At 29.5% G+C, this 27,430-nt stretch overlaps 4 protein-coding genes across 5 annotated transcripts; 1 reads left to right on the top strand and 3 right to left on the bottom strand.

The window, feature by feature from the left end:
* Nucleotides 1–1,269: 1,269 nt before the first annotated feature.
* Nucleotides 1,270–2,160, bottom strand: LOC106777447 (protein LURP-one-related 4). Its single transcript, XM_014665028.2, has 3 exons — nt 1,840–2,160; nt 1,548–1,778; nt 1,270–1,473 (listed from the first exon to the last, which is right to left on the bottom strand). The coding sequence occupies exons 1-3, from the start codon at nt 2,158–2,160 to the stop codon at nt 1,339–1,341; spliced, it is 687 nt and encodes a 228-aa protein (XP_014520514.2). The 3' UTR covers nt 1,270–1,338.
* A 5,948-nt stretch (nt 2,161–8,108) lies between these two features.
* Nucleotides 8,109–12,607, bottom strand: LOC106776940 (amino acid transporter AVT1A). Its single transcript, XM_014664422.2, has 12 exons — nt 12,272–12,607; nt 10,707–10,960; nt 10,237–10,451; nt 10,004–10,027; nt 9,729–9,909; nt 9,423–9,642; nt 9,200–9,335; nt 9,082–9,101; nt 8,832–8,977; nt 8,652–8,695; nt 8,335–8,397; nt 8,109–8,258 (listed from the first exon to the last, which is right to left on the bottom strand). The coding sequence occupies exons 1-12, from the start codon at nt 12,460–12,462 to the stop codon at nt 8,166–8,168; spliced, it is 1,587 nt and encodes a 528-aa protein (XP_014519908.1). The 5' UTR covers nt 12,463–12,607; the 3' UTR covers nt 8,109–8,165.
* A 7,272-nt stretch (nt 12,608–19,879) lies between these two features.
* LOC106777979 (probable LRR receptor-like serine/threonine-protein kinase At1g63430) lies at nt 19,880–25,180 on the top strand. Its single transcript, XM_014665827.2, has 13 exons — nt 19,880–20,709; nt 21,027–21,165; nt 21,312–21,383; nt 21,515–21,658; nt 21,747–21,896; nt 22,505–22,621; nt 22,698–22,762; nt 23,034–23,291; nt 23,387–23,592; nt 23,692–23,827; nt 23,909–24,066; nt 24,237–24,452; nt 24,557–25,180. Exons 1-13 carry the CDS (start codon nt 20,625–20,627, stop codon nt 24,800–24,802), a joined length of 1,992 nt encoding a protein of 663 aa, XP_014521313.1. The 5' UTR covers nt 19,880–20,624; the 3' UTR covers nt 24,803–25,180.
* A 182-nt stretch (nt 25,181–25,362) lies between these two features.
* On the bottom strand, nt 25,363–27,135 carry LOC106777278 (actin-depolymerizing factor 6). Of its 2 annotated transcripts, XM_022787597.1 has the most exons (3): nt 26,678–27,135; nt 26,016–26,275; nt 25,365–25,859 (listed from the first exon to the last, which is right to left on the bottom strand). In XM_022787597.1, exons 1-3 carry the CDS (start codon nt 26,678–26,680, stop codon nt 25,709–25,711), a joined length of 414 nt encoding a protein of 137 aa, XP_022643318.1. In that variant the 5' UTR covers nt 26,681–27,135; the 3' UTR covers nt 25,365–25,708. The 2 variants fall into 2 exon arrangements, with proteins under 2 accessions (XP_014520333.1, XP_022643318.1); XM_014664847.2 differs by lacking the exon at nt 26,678–27,135 and having other exon boundaries at nt 25,363–25,859; nt 26,016–26,284.
* Between the last annotated feature and the right edge of the window lie 295 nt (nt 27,136–27,430).

Raw genomic sequence — 27,430 nt, 5'->3', positions numbered from 1 at the left:
TTAAAAATGATAAAATAATTAATAAATATTTTAAAGTTAAGTTTAATATTTATATTATTACTATTATTATTATTTATATTATTATTATTATAAAAGAATGAAAGTTAATTATAAAGGATAAAAATGAAAATACCTACCATTCCTTCCAAATCTTCCCAGTGCACGGTGGATGAGAAAAAGCAACAATCTGCACACATCCTCTCATTTCATTCCTCACAAATCTATTAAAACGAACAAAAAAAATTTCTTCATCCATCCTTGCTAATCTTCATAAACAGGAAAATCTGTTCAAAAGAACAGACCCTAAGGGAAAAAAAATGAAGGTATACATAAATAATTACCATTTTTGTCTTTTATTGATATATTAATAAAATTGTTTCATGAGTAATAATAATGTGGAAAATAAGAGTTATGAATAAATAGAACTTTTTCTTTTGTCTAAATGGTGCTAAAAGAAGTTGACAACAGAGTTATTCTTACAATAAGATGAAAAGATTTTCCAAAAATAATTAAAGTTTTTAAAGACCAGGTTTTGTAAGTTTTTAAGCTTATATAATTTGTTGTTTTTTTTTTAAATCATTTGATAAAATAATAAGAGGTCAGTCATTTTATTTTTACGAATTTAATATTATTACCATGAATTTTATATCCAACATATTTAAAGCTTAAAAAATAAATATTATGTATTAATTTTAAATTATTATTAGTTTAATTTTTATTTTGTGTGATTTTATTCAAGTATATATTATAATTTTTATCAGTGTATACATTTTTTCTATTAAAATTAAAATGATGGAAATAAAAATACATTTAAAATATTTTTTAATTTGAATATTTATTTTATTTTTATAATTTTTAAAAAATATTTTTAAATTTTATCAAATTGATTTTATTAATATCTAAAAATTTAATTAATAGTTTGCTTATAATACAACTTTATTTAGTACTTTCATTACAAGTATACTCAAATTCACACCTATTTTTTACTGTCATTTTTAACTCTAGATGTCTATAATCTTTGTTTTTTTTTTTTTGGTATTTTACATCTAAAATAAAATATACCTAAAATATTTTTGGTACATATAATACACAAGTTTATTACATAATAACTTATAACTAAATAATCATATATAAAATTTGTACATATCGTGAAATTACTCATCACAATCATATGCCTATGGCAATATATATATATATATATATATATATATATATATATATACGTATGTACAATTATATATAAATAAAGTGAAATACAGTCTACAAAATTCAAGGAGGAGAGCACGAATACATAAGATGGGTTGATTTGAGATACACGAGAGCAGGAATATATACAATTTACATTCTGCCGCAGATTAATCCAAACACAGTGACAAAAGCCATTACTAGAGAATGATCAATTCCACCTTCAACATCCAACGTTAGAACATCACTGCCCAGTATAACTCCGGAGGTCGAGTGCTTTTGCTTCGCCTGCACATCATGCTCAAAATTCTCAACATCAAAGGTAAACCAAAACAACACAAAACAACGACAACAATTCTTACATGGGCAACTATGTCTCCATCATCCGTGTTGACAATCCGAAACGCTGTTTTGGCACCGATTTTCTCTATGCAGTACTTCTGACACTCCACCGTACTAATCTGGCACGTCACTTTTCCGGTCATCATCTCATGGCATCTTTTAACTTGAAACCAAGGCTTTTCCTGGTTTACACTGTTACTACTGTCATAGCTACTTCTGTACACATCCCAACGTCCAAAACCAAGTACTCTCTGCAAAGTTTCAAATCAAAACAAGTTTAACCCAAACCAACAACGTAACATTATGACATACCTTGTGTATGGTGCAGAGAACTCTTCCTCGAAGATCCAAAAGGTTAACGTCTCTTCTACCCTTTGTGTCGTAGTTATCAACGCGATAAACGATGAGACCGTTAGAATCGTAGACGGTGCAACCGTTAGAGTTGAAAACGAGTGATTTCATCCAGAGGGTGTATGTGTGTGGTCCATAGGAGGGGCAGCCAGAGAAAGTGGGTTCCTCCTGTTCAGGGTAAACCTTCGCCATTTGAGCCGAATCAGAAGGAAAGAGAATGCAAGAAGAAGGAGTGGTTGATTTCAAGTTGAAGGCTTCAACCACTATTATATTCCAATTCATTATCAGCTAGGTCAAACACTCAAACCACCTTTTCACTGTACTCCCACACAAAAAATAATAAGTACTTTTCACTTTTCTCAATAATATATTTCTAAATATACCAGAAAGTGTACATGTCATCATTTAATAAGTGACAGTTGAAAAAAAAAAATAAAGAAAAGTGTTCCTTGAAAACAGCCCAACGTAATTAATTAACTAATTAATTAATTAATTAATCATTTTTTACTAAATTATTATACTGCAACAGTTCGTGGATAACAATTAAACGTGGAAACTGGTTGAATATTTTTCTTCAATTGTTTTGAAAAATTCAAGACTTACTCAAACCATGTTATTAGAAATAAATTCGCCATGGGAACCGTCTCTATAAGAATTCAGTAATACTTACTGATATTGAAGAATTTTCGTATTAGTTGACTTGGATTGCATACTTAATAAAAGTATTTTTTTTTAATTATTTAACTTTATAATCTGCTCAAATTTTATTTCACATTAAATATATTGGATTATATATTTAATGTGAAATACATTAATAGTTCAATATAGTGACTTTATTTTGTAAAAATAAACTAGATATAAATTATGTAAATTAACATTATTAGAAATGGATATGTTGGATATTATACAGCTCACAATCTTACATGTTTATATGATGTAGATATATTTCTAAAAAAATATATATAGTTTTCCGGTTTAAGTTGACTTTCATATGCTAATTCATTAAAAAATATGACATGAATTTATAAATTTGATTTTTTATGCGAGTCAACGTTCTTCATATTTATAAAAGGTAAATAATTCACAAAAAAAAGTAAAAAAAAAAATTATATGCTCTTTTTATAAATTACTAAAAATTTGATATAATAATTCTAATGATCATAATAGAAAAAATATTATTTATAGATATTTAAAATAGACAAGTTTGTTAGATTTTTGAATTGTAAAAAATTTAAATATTTTTAACTAACGTTGTTATAAATTTGTAGTCTAATTTATTTATAAAATTTTAGCGTGAGTTTAGTATGCATTTATGTAAATAAGACTTTTAAATATGATTACAATAAATTTTCAATAATGACTTTATACTGTTCATTAGTATATGCATTATTGAAAAAGAAGCTTGAATTATAATTTTGAATTAATGTTATATATCAATATGTGAAGACAATTTTAATAGCAATTCTCATTGTATATATGAGATACAATAAGAATTTTACAATATTTATGTATTATCAGTTTCTGTTTTTAATTTGTAACAATTTTTAACAACATGGACAACTATTATCAAAAGTAATAGATCATTTTTGGTAAAACCCATCTTCAAATCTATTTTTGTTTTAAATGTTAATTTTATTACTGATAAATATATTTTTAGTTTCTATATTTTTTTTAAAAATAAAATTAATTTTTCTCTCAAAAATCGATTGTGTTATTAAACTTTAAAATATTTAAAATAAAATAAATATAGTCATCATGATAACATTGTGTTAAATATTTATATGTAAAATAATATTTTAGATTAGTGTTTGATGTGTTTATATTATTTAATATATGTTTACTCAAATATCAATTTGAAATATATTTAATAAACAAAAATAAATTAAAGTCATTTGTTTAAAACACTATTAAAGAAAGATTAAATTTGATTTTATATTTTTAAAAAATGATAGTCTAACGTCCTAAAAAATATTCTATTAATAACCTACCTTAATAATATATATATATATATATATATATATATATATATATATATATATATATAATTAAAATGTTATAATTTTAAGTGGATGTTTCTAGGTGTCTATCACATCATCACTACTATATTTAACACATACTATAATCACTAATTAAGTATTTCTTTTAAAATAATAATATCTTAGTCTACATGTGTTTTTCCCTCAATTTTACATATATTTCCATTTTCTACCACAAATCACATCACACACCATCTCCAATTGCTCAAATTTTTACTTTCGGCAACATTGAAATGCATGGTTTTTCAGATATCTTCTCACCCGTCATAATTTATATATTGACATTTAAAAACTTCTTATTTACTATTTGATTTCGGTGATCAGAACATAATTCGCTATGTTATAATTTTGATATAATTAATTTAATTCACGATCAACAATAGTTGTCTTTTTAACCTTTCCGTGACTCTAATAATCAATTAAAAAAATCATATTTCTTACCATTATTTTATTTTATATAGCTTTTTTCTATCTAATTGAGTCTTAACATGTATGTTGATGTGATAGGAGTTAAAACAAGTCGTGTAGTTATCCAGAAACATGTTGTTAGGGGGTGGCTATATAGAGTGTAGATGTCATGCCCACAAATGATAATATTAATCTTCTTTTTTGTTGGAAGCAACATTAGTCTTATTTATTCTATATCATATCTTCTACACTTTAATTAATCATTCTCCCATGTCCCTTTTGTTTGAAGAAAAAAAAACAGTGTTAGGTTATATAGCTACAAAAGCAATTAATCATTTGAGTCATTCAACACTTCTTCCATGATCATGTTCAATGCATGGTTGGCTTACGTTAATTTATAGCTATTGTTGATAGGAAACTGTAGGAATCTATCTTTTGGTAATAATTTTATTTAATTAGTGACGAGTATGAAAACTAATTATATATTATTTGTGATTACTTTTTATTTTGTTAATACTTTATTCATTATAGTAACCAAATTAGAAATCACCATTTTAAAAAGGGACAAAAAATGTAAAATAGGTTAAAGTTATAAAATTATAAAAAAAATAATTAATTTTTATTCTCGTATCTGTGTGACGCATTATTAAGATGTAAATTATTATTAATATTTGTGGTTTATTGGTGTGAGTCAAACCCATTTTCGCATTACATAAAATATAAGCACATGTATAATATGCGCGGGAAGCACATACGAAATTAAAATACAATAAACATGCATATGCAATCGAGTACGGAACTATAGTTTATTTCATCGGATTAATAAAAAAACAAATATGTTTAGAAACAATAATTAAAATTATCTCAAACCAACCATTTTTATGGATTTAAAACCAAAATATTACGTGGCAATGACGGGTTTTGAGAGATGGATACACACACATCTTAGAAATTTTACGAATGTAAAGTTTTGTTATAATGTACTTACCTTTGAGTATTTTATGAACTTTATATTTATATACTCATTCAACGTAGGCGAATGGAGAATTATCATATCATTCTTAATAAAAAATATCTTAAAATTGATGTTTATGTATTTTTATATTATTTAACTTTTTTTTTTTATATTTAACATAAGAACTTCTTTTTCGGTCAAACGAGGTTCGACAACATTTTTCCAGAATGTTACTTCTTCTCTTCTCTTATGCAAACCACGACATCCATTTCTCGTAGCACTGCTCTTCTACCATCGGCTAATCTCTGTCATCCGGGGAACCTGCAGAAAACACTCCAACGCCTAAGTCAAATCGTGTCTTATAAGGTCTCAATGTGAAACTCGAATTAGATGATCTTACCTGATCATTCACCTTGTGTTTATAGGTTTTGCAATTGTCCAGCCCATTAAATGTATATTTTATGCTCCACGATATGCTATATATCTAATGTAATTTGACTGATATTTCTCGTTAATAAACCATTAATGCAATACATATGATACAATAATTACTCACCTTAATTATCCATTAATGTTATTGAATGCTTATTGGTCGATATCATCTTGCATACTGTGCTAGTCGGTCGTTCCTCCGTATAGGACAACTTCAATGCATACTTAAATATTTATCTATTTTTTGTTTTAAAACTCTATAATACACAAGTTTTAAAATAATGATGACAAAAGTTACCCACCCAGGTCAATAACCATATTTATATGTTATAATGGTGTTGAAATTAAAATACAGACGACGATTGATTCACTCAACTTGTATATATAACTTTATCGTCAAATATTTTCTCACAGTTAATCCAAGTTATCATTCGTTTTCTTTCTAGATTTGCGTATATAGTTTTCTCTTTCATTTTTTCTTTTATCACAAAGTTCATCGAATTTATCATGTTTTTTTTTTCGTTTGTTTATTTTTACCACATAAATTCACTAGATTACTATTTATTACTTATATTTAATTAAATTTTAGATATGTCATAAATTTTAGCATTAAATTAAGTATCCATTAAAAAATTTACACTATTAAATATTTGAAACATCTTTTTATTTTCTTCTAAACATTGTTTTAGTTTTCCAGTTCATTAATGAACTCATTCTTTCCTTTTTCAGTAATCTCCAAGTTACTTCTAAAGAGATAAAATAAATTAATATTTTTTAAAAAATTAAAAAGAAAAAAATTGATCGACAAGTTAGATTGATAACAAATCAAATATTAGCATATTTAAGTAAAATAAAAATATTATGAATATACAATAATTTTTTTATAAATAAAAACTTAATTAAAATATTTAAATTTACCATATATTTAATTAAGTCAAATTCAGAAATAATGGAACTATCTTATAGAAAAAGTGCGTCTCTTGTGACAAACGAAATAACAGTGAACAGTCAAGTTGAGCCGCCGACATTGAAAATTATAAGGAAATGATTTAAATGCAGGTAAGCTGAGGTACGTAATCCGTCATTTTTTAGAACGCCGTTTCAATTTTATGTGTCTCTAGAATTAGGAAAACGATTGCAGGTAAAATATATATCCTATTTTTTTATTAAAATTTGTCTGACTACAAATATATTATTTTTCTTAAATATATAGTTTCATAAAGGAGATTTTGATTTCTATAAAATTTTTAAGATTTGGTTTTTCGTTTTCTTAAATCAAGTAATTTTTATTTAATTTTAATAAAGTTTAGTGTCTTTTTAAAGAATTGGTCATGAAATTTAAAAAAATATAGAAAATTATCAACTTGCTTGATATGAAATATAATTTACATACCAAAAACATAATTTTAAACCTCATATAACATAGATTTATTATATATATATATATATATATATATATATATATATATTAACCACAAAATTTTAATATATATTAATTAGATTTATAATAATAATAATAATATATTTAAGTTAAAAGATAATAAAATATAATAAAAAAATAAATATAATAAATAACAAATAATTTATCAGAATTAATATTATGTCACAAGTGATACTTTTTATAAAAAGTTATAACAATCTCAAATACTTAACAAAATTATTAAAATATTATAAAGGATATAACTTGATAACTATTTGTTTAATAGTTAATTTTAATCACAATAACAAAAAAATTATTATTATTAATGTTAAATATATTATCTTTATTTTATATTTATCTTTTATTTTTATTTTTTTTATCATATTTTTTATATTATAAATAGAGAATTATATATATATATATATATATTTAACACGGAAATTAATCTTATACATATGTTTTTTACTATATTTAAATATTAGAAATAAGATGAAGCCCTTAGAAGACCTATTCCATATATTATTAGAAGTTCATTTGGTTGAACAGAACCTGAAAATTAAGAATATTTTTTTTAATATAAACTTTAACACTTAAAAAGAAACACTAATTTTGGAAAAAAAAAATATTGAATAAGAAGTGTTTGTACTATTTAGACTCTTCATTAGTTTGACTAAAATGGTGATCTATCATTATTGATATAGTTATTGCACTTTATGTTTTACCAAACTTCTATAAGAATTGAACTGGTTGGAGTGTCAAAGGTGACATTTATTAATATTAAAACGCAGTAGAATTTTGCTTTTCGAAATAATATATATGTATAAAATTTAATTTTTTTAATTAATCGTAGAATTATTATCCCTACATCCCTTGAACAATTTTTTCTATCTAAATTATTAATTTTAATTTTAATATTAAAAAAATGGACAGTTGCAAACCATGGATTCTCTTACATTATGTATGCCGAAGAAAAATGAAATAAAAAGAAATACTTTAGTGACACAAAAATTGAAGTGAAGAAGAGTAGATAGATGTCTCAGTAACTGTTCACAATATTCAGCACAGATGAATATGTTCCTAGAACTCCAAAAATGACTCCAAATGCAGTAATTACCACGCTCAGCGCAACCTGATAGTGTCAGAGTAAAATATAACAAGTGTGAAAAGGTAATTAAAAATTAAATGCAAGAACAGCAATATCGTACCTGTGTATTCGATGCTTTTTTCCCCACAATTCTCATAAAGCATAAACTTGGAAATATCACTGACTGAAAATTTTGCACTCCCAAAATCAGTTTGCAGTGAAATTCCTTACAATAATAATAATAAAGGAAAGAACAGTGGACTATATAGACGAAACAAGTTCATGTCAAGTTGATGCCAACAAACATTATAGTTAAACGTAGGTCTCAGTTTCTGAATTATATCAAACACTTGCTATTTTCATGATTTAGTCATCATCATATATGTTTGAATGTGTTTATGTGAAAGTGTTTGTGAGTACATTGAAGTGTTTGCTTACCACAAGTATACTGAAGAGAGAGCCAATTAAAGCCATTACATACCCTNAAATTGTAATGAAATGGTGTTAAAGAGTCACTTTGGTTCATATGAACACGAAGCTATATTACTTTCTGTAGTGTCCTTCACCAGTTGAGCAGTCACATTATAACTAATATTACAGACAAAGTTTGAGACTCACCGAAAAAGGGAATCAGAAAAGCAGCACAAACTGTAGATACAACAAGTGCAACTCTAATAAGAACGAAACACCGATTACTACTTGAGTATCTATCTGGTAGCAGCTCCTCCAGACTTCTTGCTAATGGGGTCATCAATAAAGCATATTTGTGTATAGTTAGGGAAAATCAAACTACAATTATTCCTGAATTTGATTAAGCAATTTTGAATTTTCACATTCATAACACACTAGTTCGAGGCAAAAAGGATATTTGGTGAATGGGTTAATTACCTGAAAAAAAAGAGTAAGGAACACAACATTACAAAAAATGTTCACTTTTGTGAAAGTAATGAAATAATGCTAAGAGACCCAGGAAATCTCGTACTTACTGTTGTCCACATTGCAACCTGGGAAGCAAATGCATTTCGTGGCAAATTTAATGTTATTTGAGACAAAGTGTCGTTGCCAAATTCAAGGAATCCCATGATAGCAACACCTCCATATATTGCAACAGACAATGCAAAACTGTGTGTGAAGAAATGAGTTTAGGAATTAGACATTCTGAAATCTGATACGTTTTGCTGTTACAGACAAAATAAAGGGATACCTTACCATACAAGTAATGCTTTGGTAAATTGTGTTTTGTCAGCCATAGATTGGTAAATATTAGGAAAAACTGAATGGCCTGCAAAGCAAAACCCGTGGATACCAATAGCTAATGGAATGCCACTCCACTTGACGAATTCTGTGCTGTGATGGAATCCAATACTATCCATCATCCCAACACAAAACACACAGATAACAATCAACAGTGTTGCAAAAACTCCTCCAGCTGCATATCATAACAAAAGTTACGGTAAGGAAATGCAAAGTTTTGAATTTGAAAACAAAATAAATGTTCTTTACACTTTGCAGTACCTGACAGTACAGAGATTATACGAAGATCCTTCAGCAAAACAGTTGGGATAAAAATAAGTGCAGCAAATATTCCAAACAAGTGCACAGAATCTAAATGCAAACCACCCAAATCTAAGAATGTTCCGGGAAATAGTCCACTGAGATTGTCTCCTTCCAAGGTGACAAATTCTACACAACATGACTACACTCACAGAAAGATGTGTCATAAATACACTGCAGACTGACAGAATTAAGGTGTTACTAAAAGAAATATAAGAAATCATTGCAACACTTACATATAATTCCGTGTACAAGATGATCTGAAATAATTCCATAAGTATACAATGATTAGTATTTACTATAACCACTTGTGTAAGTCAAAAAGTTACATCTCAGCATTCTTTCTCACTACTGTGTCAGTTTGTGTTATACAACAAATAAAGATAACCAGTGAATAATCTTAAGAAGCATTTCCAAAATTAAACTTTATGAGATCAACAAGAAAAATGACCAAAACCAGATAACTCACTGATACGATAATACGACCATATTTTCCAAATGCAGCTTCTCCTATATCTGGGTAGCTATTGATTCCTTCTCTGCTTTCAAAGCAGTATCTCATAAGGGTGGCTGTATAGAAGCAAATGACAGCGAAAAGAACCATCAACACCATGCTAACCCAACCAGCTTCTTTCATTGTATAAGGTGTTGAGAGAATGCCAACTCCAGCCATCACATTAGTTGCTGCCATTTGACAGACAAAGGTGAAAAACATCATCACCTCGTAAAATGACCAGGTAGTAATAATAATTTAATAAAAACCGAGGAAGTTCAGTAACTGTATTTTCAGAGAGGATATTACTTCCATTTCCATAACAAGGAGGATATATATAGAATCCATAATCTTCGTAGAAGCCCTTTAAATAAGTGCTTTATTACAAGTTATTTTGGATGCCAATGTTGAAGGATAAAACAAGTGTTTGCAATGAAATAACATACCATTGAAAATTGTTTGAATTAAGCTGCACCCACGACTAACGGGCAATTCGCCTACTGAATGCCCTTGTGCTGCATCTTCCTTCAACAATGGTGATTGGGTAGTGACTTCAGGACTAGAGAGGAAAGGAGTCTTTCCATCTATTTGCGAGTTCTGCTTTGAACGACTTTCAAAACTGGACAATATAATACTTGGTACTCGTAGAATTGATTCAAAATGTGGAGTTGCTGCAAGTGTATAAGAATCTGTAGTCTCTCTGTCATAACAAAACAGGGAAATTAGTAAGAGACAATCACGATTATAGCTACTTCCTACTTAAAAGGAAGCAGAAGCACTACAATAATCTACATAACACAACTACATCCAAGTTTTAAATCATAAAAAAGAAAAGTTATTCTAAGAATCTGCTTTAAAATGGTGGAATCATTGAAAATTAACATGACATGATCACGGCTTAAAATGAGCATTCTAAATCTTTACGTAATTTTTTCTTTTTAAATGAAAGTATGTTTTACAATTCTCCACATAAAACTTAAATCTTATTCATACATACCTGTCAGTATAAGTCAATTAAAATATATAGTTTAAACTAATGGATGTTATTAAAAGGTGAATTCTAACTATATTGTAATTCTACGAAACTAGATTATAAAAAGAAATTTAAATTTATTTTGTATTATAATTTTCTTTATCATAACTTGATTTGAGATTATTAAACACATTTTTTATATATATTTCAAACATAAAACTAAATATTTATGAGATCTAATAATATATAAGATTATAGGGTCAATGATTAATAAATCTCATAAAACAAACTAATTTAATTTTCACAAAAATAACTTTAAGATAAAGTTTATACAAATTTATTTTATTATTAATTCACGTGAAATGTTCAACAAATATAATATTAACCTAAAAGTATACTTGATAGTTGTGTAAACATATATATAACATAAAAGAAAAAGATAAAATAAACCTAAAAATATACTTGATAGTTGTGTAAACATGTTAGATAAAATAAAAGATAAGATATAATTCAATCATATAAAATAACATAATATCATCTTAAAAAAATTGAGATTTTTACTAGATTTTCCACTTATTTGAATTTATAATACAAGAGAGAGATTAAAAATTGGAAGGGTTAAATATGTTTTTGGTCCCTTAACTTTGAGTGAAAATTGAAATTAGTCTCTCTTCAAAACTTTGACCTAATTCAGTTCTCCAATTTAAAAATGTATGATTTTAGTCATTTTAACTAAATTTTGTTAGGTTTATTTAATGTTCAAGTAGTTTTATAATACCATTCACTGTTTGACACATATTTGCTTCAATGTCAACTGAGAAACCTGTTTGAAACATCAAATAAAGTTAACAAAATTTGCTAAAGTTGAAAGATTAAATTGGACCAAAGTTTTGAAGAAAAATTAATTCTAATTTTTAGTAAAAGTTAAGGATAAAAACATATTTAATCCAGTTTGAAAAAAAAAAAGGCATGAAAGAAGAAATAATAGCAGTGGATTTAAAGAAATAGTAATAAGTATAGTAGAGAAGAAGAGTGTACTTGTAACTTTGGGGCCATTGAAGAGAAGTGAAAGAGTGAGAATGTGTTTGATGAATTTCCTCGTCATCACTGCTACTGCTCTCACTCTCTAACTTAGCTGTTTCAATATCATTTTGTGCGACGTCGTTTATAACATCTTCAAACGAAAACTCAAGGTCTTTCTCCTTCTCGTTGCCCTCGTTACTAACCATTGCTGCAACTATTCACAATCTCAAACTGAAACGATGACTCAGGAACAACTTTTCCGCCGCAGAAGATGCAATCAATAATATACAAAAAGCCATATATAAGGACGATTCAATGCCCTCGATAACACAAAACGACAATTCAGCAAAATGAATAATATACGAAAGCCCATTAAAACGACAACCCGAGACAAAATATAAAAATCCTTGTATCGACAACAGTTTATTAAATTAGTGACTATGGTACATCTAGATCTATTCATCTATTATTAGAATTTCTTTCTAGTTTTATCTCCACACATATCATGGCATTTCTATTTAATTTTAATAAATGAAATCATACAAACAGAATTTTAGTCCTTCCATGGTATGTTGCTAAATTACAAATATATATAAAAGATGATTCCCATGTTACATCATATCATCTGAATAAATGGTCCCACAGAAAAGAAAATAAAATGTAACACGAATTATAGCTTATTTTCTGAAGTGCATATGTAAGACAAATATTTGTTTCATAATTTAAAAATGTATTGCAAATAAATATTAACTGTAATGTGAATGAATTTGTTAATATGTAAATACTTTCAAATATATTTTATTTATGATAAAAAAATTCAAATGATAATGAAATATATATAAAAAAAATATAACCAAGAGAGTAAAGAGAATGCATGTTTCATAACTTAAAATTGTGCTAACTTATCTCTCCGATCCGAACAGCATGCTTCATAATTGTTGAATTTTAATATAATTTATAATTAAAATAATAAAATCAATTTGAAATCAATGAACAAATTGACTATATTGCACAAGCATGTGGAAAAATAAATAATTGAATGAACTAAGGCCGACATCTAAACGTTCAAATTTGTAAAAGTTATAGCAAAAATATTGATATTAGGCAATGGATGGTTCAAAAGTATTTTGTTCTTAAGAATCAAAATCTATTGGTTTTATTTTTTAAGTCTCATTGAAACCAATAAAAATCTTATTGATATGAATCCACCAAGTTAATGTATCACTGTAATACCCATAAATATTATTAACTTCACTTATATGTATTTTCATCTATTAAAGACTTTACACGACACTAATAATATTACAAAATAAACTCTAAATAAATTTATATCCATTCATTTATCCAAATATAACGTCATATATAATAACTTATTCCTATTCAGCTACGATTCCTAAACCTACACTAGATACATCAATATCGTAATAAGTCATTACAAGAAATCTATATATAACCTTTTATATACATTACAAGAATTTGTAAGAAGCCAAATTTGGAAAAAAAGTAAAATAATGTTATACGAAATATGCAAAAGACAAAAGTGATTATTGTGTAAAGTTTGAAAAATGGGTTAAATTGTGGAGTACTTGTGAACCTGGGACTGAAAAACAGAATAAGAAAAATAAGAGTAGCACGTGGTTGCGTAGTAGGGAAGAGAATAGAGATGGGAAGACACTGATATATGGATAACCATGACAGTGTCGAAATAGATGAAAACAAGAGAGATAAGTATGACAAGTGGCTTTTGTCCTCTTTTCTTTCAAAATCTAAAATGTAAAAACTTCTAGAACATTTTTTTCTTTATTATCATTATGAGTTGCCGAGGTCACCATTCTCTCATTATCTGTCATGTTTCAAGTTAAGATGGTGATTAAGAAAATGGAGTTAAATATGATTGAATATTAGTTAGATTTAGAGAAGAGAATTTTTATTTATAGCTCTGAAATAATATTATTATCTGAGATAAGAGTTAGTGATGAGAAAAAGCAAATAATTGTTGGGATGGAGATAAAGGTGGCAATAGCTGTACACAGGGCAAACAAAACCATCAGAACAATACCAATGTTGGAAAACATTCTCAAATTGATAGCACTTATGTATGGGAATATGGGAATGTTTGGACGTTTAGGAAGTTATTTATCCAGTCTAAACAAATGGTTACGGGGCGCTTATGTGATTGCATCAAAGTTTTAGGAGACTAAATAGATTATCCATGTTGTAAAAACTGACAATAAAATAATGGAAAAAGTTCTTTTAACAATATTTTTTTAATAACTTTTTGACAACACATACGTGACAGTTTGTGATCAGTCCGTTTTAAACATTTTTTAAAATATAAATTCAAATAGACCAATAAAATGATGACACGTATATCGTTGTCAAAAAATATTGTCAAAATATTATGATCCTAAAATAATAAGATAACAAAAGAAAGATTTTTTGAGGTATTATTAGACAAGTCGTTAAGATAGATATAATATAAACTTTTCAAAAATTTTAAGATATCAGAATTAGAAAAAATCTCTAAAGAAAAGAATAAAATAAATATAAAATATTTTTAAGAAAGGAAAATAGAATGAAACTAAGAAAAAAGAAAATGAGAGAAGAATAATTTCCGATAATCTGTTTTGAAATGAATAAAATATTTTATTTATAGAGTTGGTGAAGCAAGTATATGATCTAAAAGATCCAAAATATATATCTGTTAAAATATATCTTAGAAAATTCATTTTTTTCTTTTAAATAGGAACGTTGAAACGAAATAAGAACGTTGGGAACAATATTTTAGCTAAAGCACAAGACTAGAAGTTGCAACGTTCCACAAACCAATACTGATATTTTGCAATATCAGTATAACGGCACAATTTTTATAACAACTGAGATAGGTGATTCTACTGTATTATTAAAATTAAACTGTGTTACTTTTTGAAATCTCAATCACAATATCGTTATGATTTTGTATTTCTAATTTGTTGTTTATAGTTTTATTATATCCATTTTACTTTTACTACTCACAATAAAAGCATGATTCTCATAATACTATGACTCATTGTATATAAATTTCAATTTAAATATTTATGCAAAAATATATTATGTTGGATTTCATTATGTCTGATGTAGGTTTACATCAAATTATTTGATGTAAACCTTTGTCATCAATATCTACTTTAAATTTTACTTAACATAAAAAAATAAATATTTGATTGAAAATTCTATTTTGTAATAATGTTATTCCTATTTTTTTCATATTTGTTATCTATCTCAAAAATCTTCTTTCTTATATGGGTATTGTTACTAGTATAGTGTACTAGATATATTTAGTTTCAGCTTATTCCATCACATCACTTCGATAAGATAATGAATTTAGGAAAAAAAAATTCACAACTTTTGAAGTATAAAAAGAAGAAGTGAAATGGCATATTTAATTCCAAAATTAAAAAAAAAATGAAATGTAAGCATGAAGGAAATCCTAACCTGAAGCGTGGCATAAAAGTACGGGAATGAACGGAGGTGCAAAGTTAGTGTTCTGTCGCTTATGTCAGATGCTTATATCATCGCCCAAACAAATACAATATACACCGTTTCAACCCTAATTTTTTTTGTTTGTTTTTTGTTATATTTGATAGAGCTGTGCAATTCGACCCCATCCATTTAATTATAATTTTTTTTAAATAAAAAAATATGAAGTTTTTATAATTTAAATTTAAATAAATCTCACTCCCAACAAATGTTTAATTAATTTTGAAAATAAGAAATTTAAATAATTTTTTCAAACAAAAAAATAATAAATATTTTTTTATAAAATTAAAACTAAAATTTAACATAATAAAATTAGGTAGGTGGGTTGATGGGCCAACCCAGCTTACTACGGGTTCAATCCGAGTCGAGTTTAAATGAACCGGGTTAAAATTTGACTGCATAAAAAAAATACAAAATTTTTCAAACCTAACCTGTGGTTAGCCGAGTTAACTCGTAAGTTCTGACCAATTTTGACAATTCTAATATTTGATTAATTTTTATTTATTATAATAATGCGGTGTGTCAAATAGTGTTATTTGAGCTTCCTGAATTATTGATTACTATTATAAATTAGGAATTAAACAAAAGATTATACATCGGTTTGTGGAAGTCCAACCTCAGCGACAAACACAAAGACCATGATGTGGGCCAAAATTGCAAGCCCAACAATTAAGACTGAAACGTTGTTGAGACCTGTAATCCATGTTTAATTTAGGGTTTATGTTTTTTAGTTTTTTCTCAGGGTTAATTGGGTATTCTAAAGAAACTTGGGGTGCGAGAAGAAAACCATGGGTTGCAGGAAGAAGCCCCAACGTTTATTTCAATTTGTAAATCCCAATTTGCAATTTTTCTACGATTTGTTCATTCTTATAATATTTTCGAAAAATTACGCTTATGATAGTCAATTTGTACTGTATTGGCTTTTATACTCATTCCAACCAAAAACTATGACTTGAGTATTTATAGTTTGCTTGAATTGCACACATAGTATAGTTTGGGAAACATGATAATGTAAGTGAGAAAGAACTTGTGCAGATTAAAGAGAGCACGGGAGTTATGAACTCATCATGATAATAATTACCAAGGTAGGATCAATATCAACTCTATTAATATTTCTGCACAAATGTTCTACATAACATCTTAATTTCTTGAGATGAAACCATTAATGGGATAATGATGTAACCAGAGCAATTGAAGTGATTTATTCCAAATCATTCTTCCTTGTAAGAGTTCATACCATCAAAATGTTTATAAAAATTCTATCAGCCAATATTGATCTACAAATTATCTTTTTTTAAAAAAAAAAACATGAAAAATATTAATTTTTTAAATATATTATTGGATATATAAAAATAATCAATATAAAAACTAAAATTTCAACTTGAAGTAACTCTTAATTTAGGTTTGTTTATTTTTTCTTACTTTCAAGTCAATTTGTCTTGACTTTCAATTTAAATCAGTCTTTTACAAACTTTTATTAAAATTGTTTCATCTCAATCTTCAATCAACTTATTATTATCTTCAGTTTGAGTTTTTCTATTTTAACTTTCATCTTGAAATGATTAGTTTAATCTTTTATTCTAGAATGATTTGTCTTAATCTTTTATGAGTATTGCAAATTCACAACCTGCTTGGAATCTATTAAAGCAACTTTAGATCAAATTGATAAATCTAAATGGAACCAATTCAGTAACAAAAATAAAAAATAAAGTAAAAAAAATGATAAGTTGAATTGAATAGAAATAATGCATATGAGGTGGAGGTCCTTGTCCATAAAAATTGGTGGGACAGTTTACATAGGAGCAAGATGAGGACTCCACATCATGGATCTTTTACTAAAGCATAAACCAAAACCCCACATGCCTTCATGCTTCATCTTCCATCATTCTTCATGCTTAATTTACTACCATATAACTTTTTTACATTATTTTTAACCTTAAATTTTATTCATTTGAAATTTTTTATTATCTCTTTTGTAATTATCCAACTTATTTTATACTTGTAAAGTTCAGTTACATCTTCAAGTTATTTTTTTAACCATAACATCAATTAAATATTTTTTGCTTTGTGTAGTTTTTTTCGAAAGTTGTATTGCACCTAAAAAATGAAATTTGTACTTTTATTAAATTAAATTGCCTCTAAGTAATATATTTAATTATTTTCATTTATTGTTTATTTTTTTGCTGTAAACTTAATTTTGAACATTTAATTTTGTACAAATTTTGCAATTTTTATAATATGATATTAAAGAATATATATTTTTTATATTGAATAACTGATAATATTATTATTTCATTTTAATTATTATTTATAAAAATGTTATTTAATTAATATTTAAAATAAATAGTATGTATTATATAATGAAACACAAATGGATGGAATGAAATGATTATCAAACTTTACTTTAAATTAAAAAAATAATAGAATGTTATACAAAACCTGATACATTTCTTTTTGATAATATTTCCGAGCATTGATTATACAAAACCTGGTACAAAACCCGCTGAAAAGTTACTTTTTATAATAATTATGGATCTCTAATTACCAATAGCTAATACTTAATTATATGTAGTTTTTGATAATTTCTGATTTTCAATTTAATATTTACTTTTGAAGTACAATTGTGCATGAATAATGATATTTTGACAAAATTTTAAGATAACTTATGCGTTATTCTATGAGTGGTAATAACTTATGCATTATTCTATGAGTGGTATATGTTAATATTTATAATTATTATTAATAGTAAAATAATTTTAAATACATATGATAATGATATTAAAATATTTGTCAGAAAAATGTTCTCAAATTATCATTATTATCTATTGTGTATTGAAATGATAGCGACGAGGTTTCTTCTACCTTAAAATATACTTCAACTCTTAGAATGTTTTGCTTGGAAGCATTAGCCAGGTCCTTTCTGGGTTAAAAAATTATCTTCATTTGTCTCTAATCATTTCAGAGTAACCAAAAGGTGAGCAGAATCAATTCAAATGAGAAAAAACCTGGACATATTTAATCAATTAACTTTTCCACAATGGCATAATGCTTTATGGTTTTAGCCATAATACAAAGTTAATTAATCACTAATTAAACAAGTACATCAGACATAAACATGACGACAGTGGAGTAAATATTAAATTAAGTAAAACTAAACTCAATATGCATGATCCATGATGATGATGATGGCAATCTTTATTAGGTATTAGTTCTCTGTTGATATTCAAAAACATAATCAACAAAAGGAGAAGTGGGGTTTGTTATATTTCAAGGTTAGAATATGTTTGACACAGTTCTTGTTGGAGAACAACTGGAAACTGTGGAATTTTGGAGAGTTCTCTGCCTTTTCAAAAAAAGCACTTTTCTTTTGCTAATATTACTTTATATAATCAAATATCAAACCGACCAATAATCACGGTACAAAAGAAAATACATAAATAATTAATTTGGCCCGACCAAGACTATACCAAATGCATTTATCATATCCATTTAGTTTAACAACTGATAATTATTATAAAAATCACTAAAATTGCTATAAATAATCACGGTTGAATTGAAAAAAGCAGTTCAAGACAAGCAAAAGAAACAAAACAATAATGAAATTGAAAAAAAAAAAAGTTTAGGTTCATCGTGATGATGTTTTAAGTTCTGACAAACGATTTAGAACATTTTAACTGTAAAAGTCTTGTATTTTATCAATTCCAATTAGAGACAAGTTTGGTAAAGTAATCTGGGTATTTAATATATATCGCAATCTTATGATAACCTTTTTTTAACAGATGAAACTTGATGGAAAATAACGTTTTCGATGAATAAAATGTAGGATAATTTCCTTGGAGAAAAACTCTTGACGAAAACGAAAAGAAAACCATGGAATAGGTTAAATATACCCATGTTTGATCTAACACAAGAGGAAGAAAACTGATCAAACAATGCGTACTTTCACAGAAAAATTGTCATTATTAGAAGAAAGAGTAATTCTTTGGAGTTTGAAGATCTCGTAATCCATGATTACTCGTTGTTTAACCTACATATCAGTTGTTGACTAATGTAGAACGACTTTTATCCAAAACGTTGAGCTATCAATTTCCTCTTCACCAACTTCACGAGATAGTTTAGTACTATCACCCTTCAATTCAAGCCCCACCCCCTCGTGAATTACCACACCGCGTTGTTGGTAATCATTCTTATTAATTAATTTGATGAAGCAGAAAGCAGAAAGGCAAAACAAGAAGAGTTGTCTTTACAGCATAAATGGCCACTTTGAACACATTTTATTATAAACCTATAAATTTATCACCTTTACATTATTTTTCCCTTTGTCTGTGATGTTTCATCTTTTATTTCTCTCTTCAATTAAGTTTCCTTGACATAAATGAAAAAAAGGGCCATCTTTAACAGATTATGGGTATGTGGCAATCTTAATCAAATTAATTTAATTGTTGGCACTTGCTTGTTTGCTAAACTCTCTTTCAATCCAAGTTTTCATTCTGCTGTTGCTTCAGTTCATTGTCATTGTCACCCTAACAATTTTGCTCACTTTTAGTTTTCTCTGTCTCTCATTCCAACCAGCGGCTAGTTGGTTATTCTTTCCACCGGTTGTTGCCAAATCTTGGATTTAGACTCCTCTTTCGTCACTCTCTGGTACCTTTTGTTCTATATTTGCTGCAAGACTAACCTTCTAGTAGCACACTATGCAGAGTTTTGGAACCTTTTAAACTTAGCTACAGTTTATGTTCTTCCCCACTTCCCACCAAGTCTTGTTTCTCATGAGTTCTACTCTTTCTTTGAAAGTGCCCTTTGAGTTTTGTTTGATAGAACTCAAGAGCTGAGTGACTAACAAAACAAGATGAAGCCTCGTACTTCATTATGCTTTCTCTCTTTGATTTACACGCTCTCTTTTGTGGCTCCTGACACTCTGCCCTCTAATGAAGGTATGCGTTTTCTTGGAGAATTCACTTTCTTTTTCAGATCTCATCTATTCACTCACGTTATGCCATGTTTTTCTGCTTCGAAAATCTTGTTGACTGTTTAATTTCTTCTAAGGCTGTGTGTTAGGTGTATTTAAGTAGCAAGATTGATAGGTAGGTCTATTTCTTGTGTGAACTTGCAAGTTTCGAGATAGTGTGGTTGGTTTTGCTTTTCATGGACGTGGTCTTTTTTTTTTCTTGGCAAAGCTACCCAAGTTTTTATTACGGTGTTCGTAGCAATGAAATGAAGCGTTTGCATTGTTTCTTTCTTTTCTTGATAGTTTGGGCGCTTAGGAGCTTCAAAGAAGCTGTTTATGAAGACCTATATCAAGTTTTGTCCGATTGGGATACGTTAGAAGCAGATCCTTGTAACTGGTTTGGGGTCACTTGCACTATGGTGCGAGATCATGTCATCAAGCTGTAAGATATCACTGGTCTTTTCTTGCTGGTGCTTTTTTCTGTTGTTGTCGATGGGGGTGTACTGTTAGTATCTCACATGGGTGATGACGTGAACTTCTAAGGTAGCACATTCCTAGCACACTAAAGGTTGAGTTTCTTCTTTGCAGAAACATATCAGGATCATCATTAAAGGGGTTTCTTGCACCAGAGTTGGGGCAACTCACCCACTTGCAAGAACTGTATGTTCATCCTTTCTCCTAGCCGTACTTCATCCTGAAAAGTGAAAACCTGTGGCTTGTTGTGATTATTACTTGGCTTGGTTCTGGTCTATCATGACTGAAGCTGATTTCTGGTTCTTTTGTTTATGCAGAATTTTGCACGGAAACAATCTCATTGGAACAATACCTAGAGAGTTGGGCGACTTGAAATATCTTAGGGTGCTTGATCTAGGAATGAATCAGTTAACAGGACCAATTCCTCCGGAGTTTGGAAATCTAACTCAAGTTGTGAAAATGTAAAAGAATTTCGGTATAAACTTCCTGAATAGAAAAAAAAAAATTATTGACTCTCCTACTTATTCAAATTTGTTTGCATTCGTGTAGAAACTTGCAGTCCAACGGGTTGACTGGTAGGCTACCTCCAGAGCTTGGAAACTTGAGATTCCTTCAAGAACTTCAGCTGGATAGGAATAGACTTCAAGGACCTATTCCTGCTGGCGATAGCTCAAATTTTGCTTCAAATATGCATGGAATGTGAGTGTAATTTTACAATCTGAGTTATTATAGTTTGGTCATTTCAGTATTCTCATTCACGTAGTTCTTTCCTAACCTGGTTGATAAAACACTTCCTTTTCATAGTACGGATGTAGACTATAGGAGTGTAGCGCACCTTTATATATTGTACGTAGCCATGATTGAACGAGCTAGTATTTGGTCTTGTATGCAATTAAATTAATGCAAATTACTGTTCACGTTTGAATGTTACTTCTTTCATCACTCGTGTCGTAACTAATGCAGATGAGAAATTTTATTCCTTTTTTTTTTTTTTATATTATCATGCATTAGATTTATCTTTAAGATTGTTGTTGTGAAGGAGATATTATGGATGCATACAAAATAAAATGGGATAATCTATTATTGGCAATGAATGACCAGTGTCAAGTTTTCAACTTCTTCAGGAGCCGTTCAAAGGGATTTCATTAAGGAGAGTTAAACGTCCTTTGGGTTATGAAACAGCTTATATCTGTTGTGGCTGAAAAACATGCAGTCAGATTCAACATTAAGTGTAAAAGATCAAGTTATACCGGTCAAAATTTGAATTTTTTTAATCTGCTTCTGATAAATTTGTGTGACTTCTTCAGGTATGTATCCAAGGAGAATGTAACTGGCTTCTGTCGTTCGTCTCAGTTGAAAGTAGCAGACTTCTCATATAATTTTTTAGTTGGTAGCATACCCAAATGCTTGCAGTATCTTCCGAGGTACTTTTTGATACTCTGGTCATGTTGACATTCCACTCCTCCACTATATTTAGTAATCATATACTATGTCTGGCAGGTTAAGCTTTCAAGGGAATTGCATCCAGAGCCAGGATATAAAGCAGCGACCTCCTATACAGTGTGGTATGTATTGACATTACCTTTCAAGAACTCAGGTTGAAGGCATGAATTAAATGTGAATTATGCGAAAGAAATGAAAGGAGCGGAGTCTTGACTTAATTGTGAAGTGGCTTTCATGGATATTCCCTTTGTATTCCTCTTTTTAAAAGCCAAGCATGTGTTGAGAATAGATCTATGTATTCTTTATAGATAAGAATTTTGTTAAATCCAATATACACTGCACAACACTTGCTCCTTCCAATCTATGTTCTGACACTGAAATTTTATTTCATAGCGGGTGCTTCTCCTGCCAATGCCAAGAGTCAGCCAGTGGTGAATCCAAGTCACCAACCTACTGAATATGTGTCCAAGCATCATGGAACGTCAAAACCTGTTTGGCTTTTGGCTCTAGAAATAGTAACTGGGACTATGGTGGGCTCTCTCTTTCTGGTTGCTGTTCTTGCTGCTTTTCAGAGATGTAACAAAAAATCATCTATCATTATTCCTTGGAAAAAATCTGGAAGCCAGAAAGATCAGACGGCAGTATATATAGGTATGTAAATTCTCTTTTTCTGATTTCCAAACTTTATATTTACCTCTAATAGTTCTAGGGCTGTTTTCAACATAATCAGTTCTATTAAAGTGCAGACCCTGAGATGTTGAAGGATGTGAGAAGGTATAGCAGACAAGAGCTTGAAGTGGCCTGTGAAGACTTCAGCAACATAATTGGGTCCTCACCAGACAGTGTGGTTTACAAGGGAACAATGAAAGGTGGACCTGAGATTGCTGTGATTTCCCTCTGCATCAGGGAGGAGCATTGGACAGGATATCTTGAGCTCTATTTTCAGAGAGAGGTAAATGGAAATTTTCCTATGGCAACAGCCTGCAAGAATTTGCAGACAGATAGTTGTCCCAATCTTTTAATATTTACTTATGCTATTAATGCCATTCAGGTGGCAGACTTGGCAAGGTTAAATCATGAGAATATAGGAAAACTACTTGGTTACTGTAGAGAAGACACTCCATTTACAAGGATGTTGGTTTTTGATTATGCTTCAAATGGGACACTTCATGATCACCTTCATTGTTGTAAGTCAAGTTTCTCAGGTGTGGCGTACATGTAACATGTCTTAAGAGTTTCATTCCTTCAACATGTAATTGTGACTGCAGATGAAGAAGGATGTCAATTCTCGTGGACACGGCGTATGAAGATCGCCATAGGCATTGCGCGTGGACTCAAGTATTTGCATACCGAAGTAGAGCCTCCATTTACTATCTCAGAGCTGAATTCTAGTGCTGTATACCTTACAGAAGAATTTTCCCCTAAGGTGCGGTCACTAGATAGTTCAGTTCTTCAAATTTACCAGATACAGTTGTGGTCATATCTTCTTGCAGTCAAGAATGAGAAGAAATAAAGTAACTTTACCTATGTTTATATAGTATAATGTGTTGGAGATCCAAAAGCTTGCTTACTCATTGTCATGAACCTGAATTGCAGTTGGTCGATTTTGAAAGTTGGAAAACAATTCTTGAAAGATCAGAAAAGAATTCGGGTTCCATTGGCAGCCAAGGTGCTATCTGTGTTCTTCCAAACTCCCTTGAAGCACGCCATCTTGATACCAAAGGAAACATATTTGCTTTTGGGGTACTTCTACTGGAGTTAATTAGCGGAAGACCTCCATACTGTAAGGACAAAGGATACTTGGTTGACTGGGTAAGGAACTTGCTGAAATTTGATGTTTAAAAAGCCTCATACAAACCTGGAAGAGTGTGTATTTTGTGTAAGCCGCATGTTTTACATGTATATTTGTGCTGCAGGCCAAGGACTACCTCGAAAGGCCAGAAGAAATGTCAAGCCTGGTGGATCCTGAACTGAAGCATTTTAGACATGAAGACCTCAAAGTGATATGCGAGGTAATAACTCTCTGTATCAACCCTGATAAAACTGCGCATCCATCTATGAGAGAATTATGTAGCATGCTGGAGAACAAAATTGATACATCAGTAAGCGTGGAGCTTAAGTCGTCATCTTTGGCTTGGGCTGAACTTGCACTTTTATCTTAATATATACTACAGTCAAAACTAAATTAACAGATTTACACTAAAGCAGCGAGACACACACTAGTAATACTTTTTTCTGACTACTCTCTTCCTTTTCTCTTACTCTTCAATTTCATTTCTATTGTAAATGATTGCTCATAAAGGGTATGTGTTCTGGCTTTAAGCACGAGAAGGTCTCGTTGTATAGAAATTGTTAAATAGAACAAGATTGTCTTCCACTAGTGTTTCCTTTGTGTATTATACCGAGCATTGTGTCATTTGTCTGGGACTCTTCACGCACGTATTTTTCAGGGATTTTTTTGACGTATGTTATAACTTTGTAAGGGCCTTGTTTTACAAAGCTCAAAGCAGTGATTGAGTAATCATGGAAATCTTATTCTGTACTATTATTTGTTGGGCTTGTTTTAGATGAAACGAAAGAAAAATTTCAATGGTCATGTCAGTGCCAGTGCCATGCACTCTCCCGTTTGTTTATTTCTTGTAGTTGCATCCTTTTAGAGCTTGTTCAGCATATAAATATTGTTAAATAATGTACGGCGCCAGTGATCTACTTCAAACAAGAGAAGTAAAAAAAAAAATAGAGGTATATAATAAATACTTTTACATAAAATCATCTTCCAAGTGGTTTGATTGGCAACATGTCAGACCAGCAACCTATAATAAATGCTACTTAGTCTTGATCCAGCCATCCACATTGTCTCTTGAAACTAATCAAGATCAATGGAACACTAAAGAATGTTTGGAAGAAAGATAGATTATAATAGTACATGCCATTTGGGATTTGTCGTTGTTGATTGAATCCAGGCTAAAATAAACAATAACAATATGGCCCCCGATGTTGTCAAATAGTTAGAAAAAAATAGTAAACTTTGAACTGCGAAGGAGAGCTGAGGCAGCAAAAGGGGGGACTTAGAGGGCTCGCGCTTTTACAATGTCCAAGCTCATCTCACTTGGATCAGTTGCTTGCAGTTCGACTTGAATGCCGTCTAGTTCCCTCTTGAATCTATCCTTGGAACTTGCATACACCATCTTCATCCTCACCTTTGAAGTGTCTGGTGACCTACACACAAACAGTATTAAACAGTTTGTTCAACGATATGTATTTGTCTTCAGATGTCTGTATTACTCTCTCTAGAACACGGAATGAATACGAAGGTTAGAAAAGTAGTTTTGATTTTTATTAATCAAGTGAAGTACAGTTTATAAACTATAGTACCATGCAACGAAGAAGATCTTGCTTTTCTGGCAATTCTCATCAGTTGTGAAATCAAAATCATAGACGGCATAGCGACACTCATCAGCTGGCAAACTGGCCTGAAAATCCTCGTATTTTTCTGTCGATCCCCCTATTTTGTCAACCACAACTGATTGTGCCTCAATTTTGAACGTAATGTATCGGTAGATCCGCTTTGCTTTAAGCTCCTGAAACTTCAATTTGCAGTCATCATGCACGGCCATTCCGGACGCTGCATTTGCCTGCTCCATAATTTTTTGTCATAAAAATGTCTTTGATCATTTAAGAATTCTAGAATTCTATATCACACATCACAACACGCGATGTTAACTAATTTTTCCATGTAATTACAGATTCTCAGCTGGTATAGAATTTGCATCTTTTGACAGTAGTTAATTTGTAAGGGGCATGCATGCATGCATGCACATGATGAGATACTTTCCATTCTCCTAGACATTGTCTGTCCATCTCATCAACTCTCAAGTTTCATTCTTCCAATTATATGAAATGAGAAATATTTATTCAGTTGTGATATACAATGAAAACATACGAATATGAATTGGTGATATTGACATTGAAAGGTCCCAATGAGCAGAAACAAGTATTATATAAAAACTAAAGAAGAGAAATGGATAATAAAATACCATTTTGCCAGCAATGAGTAAGAAGCGCCCTTTGAAAAGTACAGGAAAAGAAAGGGATGGGAGCAATAGAGAATGGAAATGGGAGCAACAGACTCAATGAAAATTATGGATAGAAATAACAGATAAAGATCCTTTTTTTAGGAGCCACGAGAGGTTCAACTTTCACAACACTAAGATTGCGGTTAGGGAATTCAAACTTGGATGGGTTCCTTCGTTGCGATCTGTTTTACTTCCTTTCTCAAGCCTATATAATGCACCAACCTTGATTTTAATTAGATCTTCCAAATTAGGACTCACCTTAATTATAGAAATCATGTCCCAAATAACCACTAACTATGCAATTAAATTTGGGGATAAATACCTTTTAAGCACTTCTTTTCCGTTTTAGAGAATTTTCTAAACTCTCTCATTAATCACCTACTTTTCTTTCTACAAAATTCAGATTCCTTAGGATCAAACAAGACTCTAATATCTTTGGTTTATAAATTTCAAATTTAACATATTACATTTCACCATTTTTTTTTTAAGTTTTATTTGTAATTAATTTTAAGTGGGGTAGGCTTGGCAATTTGGAATTGGGCACCAAAGATTTGGACCGTCTTTTATCAATGATCCACATTCTCATCGAGTTGGTCCATTCTACAAATGAAAAATCTAAAGATGACAAGGCCCAGATATAATGAATTGGATTGTGGATCACGGCTGACTGGATCTTTTGACTTTAAATGGCTTTCATTTTGGAGTCCAAGTCAA

Source organism: Vigna radiata, chromosome 11 (genome assembly GCF_000741045.1).
Source record: "Vigna radiata var. radiata cultivar VC1973A chromosome 11, Vradiata_ver6, whole genome shotgun sequence".
Lineage (NCBI taxonomy): Eukaryota > Viridiplantae > Streptophyta > Magnoliopsida > Fabales > Fabaceae > Vigna > Vigna radiata.
The sequence above is the reverse complement of the archived record's forward strand: the minus strand, read 5'-3'. Positions and strand labels throughout refer to the sequence as shown.

What these genes read in the sequence shown, in the direction of transcription:
- LOC106777447 (XM_014665028.2), bottom strand. Translation starts at nt 2,160, where the DNA reads ATGAATTGGAATATAATAGTGGTTGAAGCCTTCAACTTGAAATCAACC. An exon ending in TTCTCTGCACCATACACAAG is followed by an intron (nt 1,779 to 1,839) that starts GTATGTCATAAT and finishes GAAACTTTGCAG; the next exon opens with AGAGTACTTGGTTTTGGACG. An exon ending in ATGGAGACATAGTTGCCCAT is followed by an intron (nt 1,474 to 1,547) that starts GTAAGAATTGTT and finishes CATGATGTGCAG; the next exon opens with GCGAAGCAAAAGCACTCGAC.
- LOC106776940 (XM_014664422.2), bottom strand. Translation starts at nt 12,462, where the DNA reads ATGGTTAGTAACGAGGGCAACGAGAAGGAGAAAGACCTTGAGTTTTCG. An exon ending in AATTCAAACAATTTTCAATG is followed by an intron (nt 10,452 to 10,706) that starts GTATGTTATTTC and finishes GTCAAATGGCAG; the next exon opens with CAACTAATGTGATGGCTGGA. An exon ending in AAAAAGCATCGAATACACAG is followed by an intron (nt 8,259 to 8,334) that starts GTACGATATTGC and finishes TGACACTATCAG; the next exon opens with GTTGCGCTGAGCGTGGTAAT.
- LOC106777278 (XM_014664847.2), bottom strand. Translation starts at nt 26,284, where the DNA reads ATGGAGCAGGCAAATGCAGCGTCCGGAATGGCCGTGCATGATGACTGC. An exon ending in AAGATCTTCTTCGTTGCATG is followed by an intron (nt 25,860 to 26,015) that starts GTACTATAGTTT and finishes GTTTGTGTGTAG; the next exon opens with GTCACCAGACACTTCAAAGG.
- LOC106777979 (XM_014665827.2), top strand. Translation starts at nt 20,625, where the DNA reads ATGAAGCCTCGTACTTCATTATGCTTTCTCTCTTTGATTTACACGCTC. An exon ending in TCATGATCACCTTCATTGTT is followed by an intron (nt 23,828 to 23,908) that starts GTAAGTCAAGTT and finishes TTGTGACTGCAG; the next exon opens with ATGAAGAAGGATGTCAATTC. An exon ending in CAGAAGAATTTTCCCCTAAG is followed by an intron (nt 24,067 to 24,236) that starts GTGCGGTCACTA and finishes CCTGAATTGCAG; the next exon opens with TTGGTCGATTTTGAAAGTTG.